At 33.8% G+C, this 11,162-nt stretch overlaps 1 protein-coding gene across 4 annotated transcripts in view; it reads left to right on the top strand.

Moving 5' to 3' along the window:
• Positions 1-124: 124 nt before the first annotated feature.
• The window catches only part of LOC128217214 (dynein axonemal heavy chain 12-like), a 74,611-nt gene continuing 63,573 nt past the window's right edge, over positions 125-11,162 (top strand). For all 4 annotated transcript variants that reach the window (XM_052924184.1, XM_052924185.1, XM_052924182.1 and 1 more), the window contains exons 1-9: positions 125-265; positions 890-1,140; positions 1,713-1,803; positions 3,649-3,675; positions 7,079-7,268; positions 7,946-8,021; positions 9,163-9,405; positions 9,628-9,724; positions 10,145-10,315. In XM_052924184.1, the coding sequence (XP_052780144.1) occupies positions 890-1,140; positions 1,713-1,803; positions 3,649-3,675; positions 7,079-7,268; positions 7,946-8,021; positions 9,163-9,405; positions 9,628-9,724; positions 10,145-10,315 (1,146 nt within the window). In that variant the 5' untranslated portion in view covers positions 125-265. The remainder of the gene's footprint in view (positions 266-889; positions 1,141-1,712; positions 1,804-3,648; positions 3,676-7,078; positions 7,269-7,945; positions 8,022-9,162; positions 9,406-9,627; positions 9,725-10,144; positions 10,316-11,162) is intronic.

Here is an 11,162-nt window from a genome sequence, read left to right as displayed (position 1 = left end):
GACGTCATGGCAACCAGACGCTTACCTTTCGAGTTTTAAGTCGGGGAATTTGATTAGTCGAATTCAGGACAACATCCAATGAAATTACACGTTACAAATGTGATATCAGAACGGGCACCTGGTCGTGAGCACAACAACCAGTGTAAACGATATTCTTTTTTCTTAAATTTCAACTAAAATTTGTGAATGAATGGTAAAACTTTTGGAAATATTTGTACTGGATTGACAAACGTTATTTCGTTTACCAAATAGCTGACCATCGAAGGTAAATATAAGAGATCAGTTGGAAGATCGTAATTTGTACTGATTTTGTAACAATGTCATTGCCATTGATCAAGTTTGAACCACCATATTGATTAATTGATTATAGCTGATAAAGTTTTATTGCAACAATTTGGACTCATCCCAAACATTTAGTTTTTTCAAATTGTTTAACTGTTTTAAACTATACTGACATAACGGCACTTATATACTGTGGAATCTGCTGGAACGTTTGTTGCCGTACGTTTTAGTTTCATGCTATTCTACATTACAGTTTTCATCTTAAGGGAGCACTGCGGTCTTTTATTGTGGCAGCTTACTCTTTACATTTTGTGTTTGTTTCAATTAAAGACGGGTAATTGCAAATACATATGTGTACTGTACATGTCGGAGATTGTTTATAATCAAAGTAGAAAGTGTCTTGTTTGGCGTCAAGTGAAGTACATGTAGTTTTTATTTATAAAGTCGGGTATCGGGTATACAACATATAGAACACAAGCTCTGAAGAGCTTTTAACGCCAAGCTTTTAAAGGCGGGTGACAGGGAACAGTTCTTGGTATTTAAGGACATTGGATACACATGTTTAATGTTTAAGAAATATTTTTACTTACATGTTTAAATTTTCCAGATGGCAGCTGTCAACGGACACACAAATGGAATAAACGGTCACACAAATGGCATGGCCAATGGTGTCGACACGCAAAGTCCAAGGAATGGCCAGACCCGCACCAAACTGGGTGGTCTTGGCCCAGATGGCTACCCAAGGCTGCCTCCTATCAACAAACCAGCCGCCCCTCACAGGGAAGACCCATACGCCAACAGCAAGCTGATGACTTTCAGGCTTGCCAATCATAAGCAGGCTCTCTTGATGAAAGTCTTGTAAGTGTAAAATTGAATGACAAACTGTCATGTTATAATTATATGTCACAAACTAGACCATCCTCAAATAGGATTAGCTGCAATTTTCCATTCACTCAGTTTCATATTTGAGGCTCTATGAGTATTTGAGGCCGCATGACTTGAATTGTTCAGATTTATTTTATTGTTTAGTAATAAAGAAGTTTCATGGGGGCCTATTTAAGTGTTCCACATTTATGATTACAGTGGTCGAAATTAGCACAAGCCCGCAAGCCCTGCACTGGTTAAATGTCTTTCGGGCTTGCTCAAATTCTGAATTTTATATAGCAGGGCTTGTTCAAAAATTTGATGCCAAGCAATAATATAATAATTTGGGCTTGTTGATCCAAAAGTCTTATTTCGATGACTGCGATTATGGAACTTGTGCATCTAACAATGGAAACTGATATGCTTACAACGTTTTTAATAGATAGAAAAAAATAATAATTCAGAACAAAATGTCTTAACAGTCTCAAACAAAAGTTCAAATAAAAGTTCCCATTACAGACCGATCTATACAGCATCCTTCACACATAAAATGCTTATTTTTTTAGGGCTGATACATCAATGAAATCCTATGAGGATACGAAAGACCAACATGAACGTGAGAAGTCGCCACCACCAGGACCTGACTACCCTGAAGAGGTCAGTTTGATTTTCTCATGCTGTTTTTGCGTTGTTGTTGATTTTGGCGCAGTTTGTTCTTTCTGATAAATTAAGTTTGTTTTTTAGCTTGGCAGATGAATTTAGGTGAAGATAGGTTCGCCGCCTTGGTGTCATTGTCGGAAGAGTCGGCATTGTTTTGTGAATGAGCTCTATGACCTAACAAAAAAACATCAAGATATTCAAATGAAACTTGGTACACATGTTAAAAAAGACAATAGGCACATGTGAAGCTAGGCCCATACTTTAAACAATATTTAATAATTGTGAAGTGAACTGATGAGTCTTTTCAGCTTAAATAAAAACAGATGGGCTTTTACATTTGCTCTGTGGCGCTAGTATTAAAAAAAAAAGGAACCAAGGGATTTTGTACAGTTAGACTCCCTGAGGAATGATTACATTATATAAGAAAATCAGGAGCTCTGTACATAGTTGATTAAGATTTACATTGGCTGAAAAAAATGTGATACAGGTTAAACACATACATATGTTTGCCACATAGTGTTATTTTAGTGTTTGGCTAGATTTGACTGTAATGTAAATTTTAATTAATTTAACGCTTGTAACTTGTTGTTGAGAACTATATACTGGCGATCTTAGCAATTGAGGTATTAAAAACTATTATACTTGCTAACTTTGCAAATAAAGTATTAAATACTATTTTAACCACTATTCTTCATCAAAAATATCGTTCATATTCATTGTATACGTATGTAATTCTTATAGAATTTCAAACTTCCCCCGATCGCAAATCTTGATCTGAGAAAAAAGAAAGAATTAACTGAAGATGAAAAGAAAATGGTACCTCTATATATTGTGAAATAACTTCACGTTGAATTATTTGAATCAACCCACAAAAACAATTTGTTGATATTGTTTTAATTATGAATGCATGGTTATTTTAAATTTGTCTTGTTTTTATGTTGTATAATTCCATGAGTGTGTTATACAGTAAATGGATGATTTTTACGGTCGAGAAGAACTCATTATAATATAATGATTGTGTTTGATCATACTACTGTTTGCAGATAAACTTAGTGTCTACACAAATGCCTCGGCCGATTGGATTGCCAGACAGATTCTGATTAAATCCTTAAGATAACCTATGATGTTAACATTTAACATTCACATTAAATCAGTATGTTGATTCGCTCATGCATGCTAGTATTATAGGTGCATTTCGTGCTAAAACTAAGAAGGTTATTGGTATTTTAGGTCTCCCTAACAATTAAATCGACGCTTGGCTACAAACTTCTACTTAGTGAAATATGCCAGTCAATCAGTTAATAAAACAACAGTCATATTGCAATTTTGCACTGCTTTTTGATGTTCCTGAAACCTGAATTGTTTAAAAGCTGCCAGTTCTCAATGCTTCAAAACCTTGAAATGCTAAGTCCATTTGCAAACAGTAGTAGCAAGGTTGTACATTGGATGGTTACAGGGCTTTTTCTGTCCATTTAGGGAAATATACCCAGTAGACCTTTTGGAAAAAATTGTGTCACAAAATAAATGCCTAAATCTGGAACATTTAAAGTTGAAATAACAAGCTTTTCAGTCTCCTGGGAACTTCACATCACATAATTAATTAGATGGTTGAATGAACCAGTACAGGTAAAAAGACTTTCATAAATTTATATTATTTTTTTCGATTCGTAAAAATATAACTTATTTTGCTTTGGGAATGGGTTCGATTATATGTCTGACCCGTGGGTACTTTAGAAAAAGCCCTGAGTTATCATACCTTACGACACATTTGGTTGTTATTTTGTTCATACATGTACAATTAGCGTATCTTGCAATAAATATATCTAAACGATTTCTAATCAGATGATGAGTAAAGATCGACGGATAAGGGTAAGATGGTAGTTGAAATCAGAGGTGTCGGCATATAACCGCTAGAAAACATAAGCCAATTGTACAAAATTTGGTTAAGATATCCACAGATTATTGTCCAGCTAGTTAACACTTTTAAATTATTTGATTGGTTAAAAATAACCATTTGATAAAAATTGACCAATCAATGAACATTTTGGATAACTTTGACAAAACCAAAAAGATAGCCGGTTTTATACTGGTTTTTGCCGGCTGAGGTTATCTTTTAGTTAGTTTGTACATTTAAATGATTCAATTGGTCCACAGGTTATTTTTTCGTCAGTTTGTACATTTAAATTGTTTAATTGTTTAACAGTAATTGCTGGATAAATATCGACCAGTCAATTAACTTTTTGGCCAACTTTGACTTAACCACTTTTATACAATCGGCTGGCTGTAGCCAATTGTATTAAACTGGATATTAAAGTTATCCACAGGCTCTCTTTCCGCTAGTTTGCACATAAAAGCAATTTGATTGGTCAACAGTAATTATTCGAGAAATATTGACCAATAAATAAACATATTGGCTAACTTTAACCAAACCAAAGAAATAACAAGTTTTATACAGTTGGCTGCTGATTTACTAACATATCATCGTTGGAAGGTCTTGTTACACTATAAAGATACTTCATTTAGTATTGTGGGACATTTAGCTAGCAAAATCTCATAATCATGAATAATAAATGAGGCAGTTTCATTGGTTGCCAAATCGGACCTCTTTTAAATCTAAGCCAATGAAATCCTGTCATTTAAATATTTGAATATTTCGTTACAAAGCCCCTGTATGACATAATGGTTGATATTCTTCTTAGTTGATGAGTTTTCTTGAAGCAAACAACTTCATTGGAAGAAGAGATTTCTCTCCTACATCTTTAACTTTCATGAAAGTGTGATTTTGTCATTCATTTTTCCCACAGTACTAATGCAAATCTAACAATGTAGAGTGCCAGAGCTGCCAACGATGCTTACAATAATATGCTATATGGATCTTTTCTTCCTAATAATTTGACATGTAGTGTCATAATACTGCCTAGAGTAGCAAGATAGTGATAGACAGTTCCTTGAAACTCTTTCTTTTAACTGCCCATATTCTTTTTATTAACCTTTCTAACTTGAAAAGAACAGAGTTGATCTTCTTAAAGGCCTTCTAAAGACTGTTTCCCCTTGTAAAAAAATGTCCTTGTTCAAAAAAGTATATTTTTTTTCCTTATTTGATAAATGCGGATTATGTTGTTGAATAAAAAAGCAATAAATTTCTTAAAAAAATAAACAAAATATTGACAAGACTAACTCTTTTACAGCATAATGTATGCATAAGAAGGTGAACACATGTATGTTTGCCATTCTATTTGTTATTTTGTTCTGATATTGTATTTTTCCCAATGCAGACTTTTTTCCCAACTTTGCAAGGTACAGGCAGTATAAATATTTCCAAAAAGGAAATTAAGTTACCTGTTTGCCTTGAAAATACATGTATAAACTTGAAAAAAACATTGTATTGAATTTTGAGATAATCGAAGAATAAGTCGTCAGGAAGCTGTCAGAAAATCTCTGTTAGGTAATTAAAACATTTGAAAAAAATCAAACTTATGACAATCTAACTATTGCACCATCTAATATGTTTAAAGCATTTTGCCTGCTAATGACAAGTCAGTTATAATCTTTGGGCCCATTTTATGAGTGAACTAACAACAAAAATACATCGTAAGAAACAGGACTTTTGAATTTTAAATACAAGACGATTGTCAGATATCAAATTAAAAGAGGCGAATAAAACAAAACTGATCATACGAATATGCTCATTTACAATATGGACTTCTAAAGATAAAGCTTAGAAATGTTCAGACAAAATATTTGTAAGGATATGACCTGATGTTCTTTTTAAGTTTTAAGATCTTAACCTACTGCTTACATAGTGAGTGATCCTTGCAGTAAAAAAACCTTTCCAGCCTAATTGCCCTCATTTATAATTAAATCAGTGATCGTGATTAACACTTAAAACTGAATGTAAAAACCTAGTCAAACTGTTCTCAGGCTTAAAAAGAAGAACAAATCGATCATTGTTTAGAGTCAGGCATGTTTTTTGGTACTTTAAGAATTTAGTGCAAGGTCATATATGCCTCAGCCAATGGAATCTTTGGACAGATTCACATTTATTTTTTAATTTTACCACTTTCATATACATCATTCGGAATCAAAGAAAAGAAAGTGAACATGATTAACTCTTCTTAATTTTGCATTATTTGAACAGAAGATGAGCTGAAGTTTGTTATAACGAAAATTTTATTCAGATTTCTTCAAAATACAGGAGAATAAATGCCAATAGCCAAGAATTAATTGCCTATTGGTATGATTTTAAGTAACAAATTTACTTTTAAAAAGTAAAAATGAAATAGAGCCTTACAGTGGTCAAATTAACACAAACCCACAAGCCCTGCACTGGTAAAATGTCTTTCGGGCTTGCTCAAATTCTCGATTATTATTAATATATCAGGTCTAGTTAAAAAATGAAATGTCATTAGCAGAAGTAAATGAATTCGGGCTTGTTCATCCAAAAGACAAATTTCAATGATTGCTCTATAAATTACTTATGTCAGCAGAAATACAAATCATGCCTTCATTTTTTTATACATGTTATTATGTATGATTCACCATTATAGATGAATTACCTGCTATTTATACCTTACAAGAAACCCCCCTAGACATTTTAATAAGTCTTAAAGTTTGGGGATTTTTTTAAGTTAAATTTTCTCGCATAGCCTGCCTTGATTAGACTTTTTTATTTTTTGTCAGGTACATAAACAGCTTTATTTGTAAATAAAACTTAGACCCCCCCCCCCACTTTATTTCATTTAGATTATATCACAATCAATTGACTTGGCTTGATTCCATAGCCTGGTTTTAGCTGTTTGTATAAGATGGTAGTATGTGCCAAAATGTAGTACATACATATAAGGTTTAATTTGGACTTTTGTTAAATCTTTTGCGTCTTATTTTATTAACCTGCCAGACTTAACAAACATGCTCTAAAAAACTACATAAGAAAATTATATAATTAATATAGTGTAGATTTCAAATATATTCTTATACATGAAATTTAACATTTAAGTTGTTTAACCACCCTTATTCTTTTAATAACTATATATCAGTTAACCAGCCTATTCTTAAACTCACAAACTTAAACTGACTGGAAATGAAATAGTTTTCATCCTATATATATACATGTACATGTATGTTTAATTTATCAATGTAGAAAAATGAATAAATATTAAAATAAAAAAAATGTATGATTAAATTAGCAATTTTAATTTATTTCCATTCTTTAAAATTATCACAAGTATGCATTTATACAAGTCTTTCATGCTTCTAGAATTATATTGTGTAGGTGAATTACCAGTTTATGAAGAAATGCGTCGAAAGTGGCCCCGTCACGCCCATGCAGAAAGAATGGGCCCACAAGATTATACAGATGATCCCCCCAAGTTTGAGAAACACCCCGTACCTACGAGAATGCATCAATGATCTTTTCGACGAGATCAAGACGGATTACAATGCCAGCATGAAGAAATCGATGGGTATGTGTCCTAAGGTTTATCTTTTTTTGTGAAGAATAGAATGTCAATGTTTTCTCATAGCCTTGGTGTCGTTGATGTTGTTAGCATCATAAGCGTCATCACCTGCATGCAAAAACATTAAACTAATGGCAATATCTCTAAAAAAAGTTATCCAAATGAAACTTGGTGCACATGTTAACTGAGACAAAATTGCAAGGCCAACAACTCTCTTTGGTGCTCTTGTCTATTTTTTTCATGCTTCAGAAGTACACATGTAGGATGTTTAATAATAATACAGACAAGTCAAGGGATCCAATATGGTGCAACTAAATAAACGAAGTATATGTATTAATCGATTATAGCAGGTCTCAATTTTTTCCCATTCTAAAAAAGAATTGTTACCTTTACTTATGTTTGAAATATATATTGCCACATTTATTGGAATGAGACTTGATTGTGCATGAAAAAGCCAAAATTCTTACCCTAGTAATTGGCATCAAATTGAAAAAGCCCTAAAGCCCTGCTTTATATAATCTAGAATAGAAACAAGCCAGGTTATTGCATTTTATTGGCAGGGCTTATGAGTGCTTTGTAATTATTCCAACCATTGCTGCCAGAATCTTCCCTGAGGTAAGAGAGTAATTTCCAATAGGTCTCAAAAAAAAAATTCAGAGTTTTAATGTCACTTTCTATTCCAGTTCAACATGTCCTTATGAAGCCAGAAGTTAAGGGCCTCGACGGTGAAGTTGCGGGACCTCCACCAGAAGAACCCACGTAAGGGCCTCACATATTTATCTAGTCAGTTGAAGAAAAAAGTTGACAAGGTCATAGACTGTTGTAGTCTTGGTGTTGGCGCCAATGTTGGTTGTGCGCAAAGCCTTAAGTGTCAGACGTAACTTTATATTTAATATTTGCATGAAACTTGAATCACTTGTTCACTAGTAACATTACAATGCAATCAGATGTAGTATAAGCAAGTTCCTTAACTCTGTCTAAAATATTTTCTGAGTTATGCTTCCTGGTTTACTGTTAAAAGGGGACAAGTTTCAGCATTCATTTGCTCTTTTTTTTAAAATAAGGGTCCAAGGAGGGTGGAGTAGGAGAGTAGGGAAGGGGGGCGGGTAATCTCAAGGCAACAGGACCACCAAAAATTTGCATGTTAATAAGTTAAAAATGACTGATGATTTGTCATATTATACCAATGAATAGTACAGTCAAATCTTCACACCCAAACTTAAGAAAGTTGAAAAAGCATGAAATTTCATACAAGGGTTTGTTTAAGCTATTTTAAACATATTTTCAGCTGAACTGAATTTGTATAGATCTGTAATATGGCAAAAAAAGCAGGAAATTACATCTGAAACTTTTAACAACATCAACATAAGAAATCTGTTTTGACCAAATTGGTACATGAATTCATGATTGCATGCTCTAAGAAATGGTTCTGAGAGGTTCTGAGTTTAGGTGAATTAATGTTATGAATACTAAATTGGCTGCTTTGCTCCTTGGTATAATACTTTTGCAAGAGTAAGGACCATTCTAAAAAAATAAAACTAAGAAAATCTTGAAAATTGTTGACTTTGATTTTTAGCAATAAGTCAGTCGATTGTTTATGTTGCTTTTTTAGGGATAGAGTGATGCTTTGTATTGAGCCAGAAAACAGCTAAGCTATTTAATTACGATCAACATATTTTAAGTCATTAATATGCTCAACACTGCTTCTGTTGTTGTGTTTTATATCATTGCCATGTTGCTGTTGATCGATGGTCCTCCCAATTTCATACCACTGCCATATCCATCAATACTCCCATCAGCATAATTAATATCACTACCTTGTTCCCTTGCTGTTTTCATCGGCATATTAAATTTCAATGCCGTTTTCATCGGTTGTTTACCATTTTAAAATCTTTTTCAGTGGACTGGATTACTCCAAACCATGGCATGATGATTTCATGGCTGCCCGTGAAAATATTCGTGAAAATCTTCACATGCTTCACCCATCGAAGCAGACTGTACTCAATATGTGTCAGACAACACTCGGAAACATGATACTTGTTGACTGCTCCAAGTTCAGAGCCCAAGGACCAATGGAATTTGACTCGTTGAAGAACAACGTCATGCTGGATTTGGAAAAGGCAGAAGACAAATTGATGCATAGGTAAATGAAAGCACATAAAAAATTAAAAAAACAGTTGAAGTTTATTTAGTTTACTAGCCAGTGTTCATTTTTGTGCTTAAAATGAAGCTGCAATATAGAGCCCCTTTCGGTGTGTAAAAGTCAACTGTAAGCATTGTATATAATGAAAGCTCAATTTCTTGCATTTTTTCAATAATTATTGCGTTAAAAATCCTTCCTAAATTTCTGAGTCTTAATTTCCAGCTGGTACCCAAAGGTGATCAACATCTTCAGCGACAAGAACAACTTTAAGGGCTCCGACTCCTTCTACAACAGTCTCACCACACTTGTCTCAAACCAGGTGAGGGTTTAAACCTGCCAAAATTATTGATTGCCTGAAATGAAAAAATAATTTGGCTATTACTTTTACCTCCATTTCATTTTGGTTTTTGTGTCACCTGCAAGGTATGATCTACACAGTCATAAGGATTCATATGTTGGTTGTTTTAAACTTTCATTGAATTTGGTATGGCAACTCATCTTGTTCGCGGTATTCTAGTTACAAGAACTATTCCGCAAATCAGATGCGTCAAACTTCTTGTACTTGCCTCATTATCGAAGATTCATGTTCTAACCATCTGTGTTCAGCACAGTCAAAAATGACTGTTGTCCAGTCAAATTGCTTGCACATGTAAATTTACCAACGTGGTTTGACTGTAATGTTAAATTGGACTTTTTCTGACATCCCAATGTATTTGACCTATTTTTTCACCCAAATCAGTTACGGGACCTGTTGGATCGAACATTGGCAGCATATGTGGATCTGTTTGACCTTGAGGACAAGAGTCACCTTCCACTGCTCAAGATGGAACTGACCTTCGATGACGAGAAAATGCAGTTTTATCCACCAAGCCAGGACCTGGAGGATATTGTATTGTTGGTTGTGAAGCAGGTAAATTATGGCATGTTGGGTGATATTTTGATATTAATTAAGATGGTGATGTACCCGCCTTAGTCAAGATCTGGGAGATACTGTTCTGTTTGTATTGAAACAAGTTGTGTTATGAAGAGTTTTGATAATTTAACGACCGAACATTAAATTTGGAGTATACAGGAATATTTTTATCAATGAGATGACCCACTAGGTCAGAACCTTGGGTGTATGGTGATGTTGGTAGGTAAAATCTGGGAATATCTGAAGATGTTGGTCGGTAAATTTGGGGGGATATCAGGAGATGTTGGTAGACAAATTTGGGGGATATCAGGAGAAGTTGGTATGTAAAATTGGGGGATATCAGGAGAAGTTGGTAGGTAAAATTGGGGGGATATCAGGAGATGTTGTTAGGTAAAATTGGGGAATAGCAGGAAATGATTTGAGTTAAAATCTGTGAATATCCGGAGATGTTGTCATGTAAAATCGGTGAATATCCGGAGATGTTGTGAGGTAAAATCAGGGAATAACGAGAAATGTTGTTAGGTAAAATCAGGGAATAACGAGAAATGTTGTTAGTTAAAATCGAGAAATAACGAGATGTTGGTAGGTAAAATCGAGGAATAACAGGAGATGTTGGTAGGTAAAATTAGGGGATTTCAAGAGATGTTCTGATATTTAAACTCTCGAAACCAGTTTGGTCTTTGAATGTTTTTTTTTCTGAAGGCTCTTGATATCATTAATGTGCGTTAATTAATTAACTGCGTTTCCTTTCAGTAAATGGTATTTATATGTATTTGCATTCAAGTAAACATCCATTGATATAAATAAACTAAGGAGACATATATTTTATTGGATGCCTTGTTTT

The sequence above is a fragment of the Mya arenaria genome, chromosome 14 (genome assembly GCF_026914265.1).
Source record: "Mya arenaria isolate MELC-2E11 chromosome 14, ASM2691426v1".
NCBI classification, from domain to species: Eukaryota; Metazoa; Mollusca; class Bivalvia; order Myida; family Myidae; genus Mya; species Mya arenaria.
The sequence above is the reverse complement of the archived record's forward strand: the minus strand, read 5'-3'. Positions and strand labels throughout refer to the sequence as shown.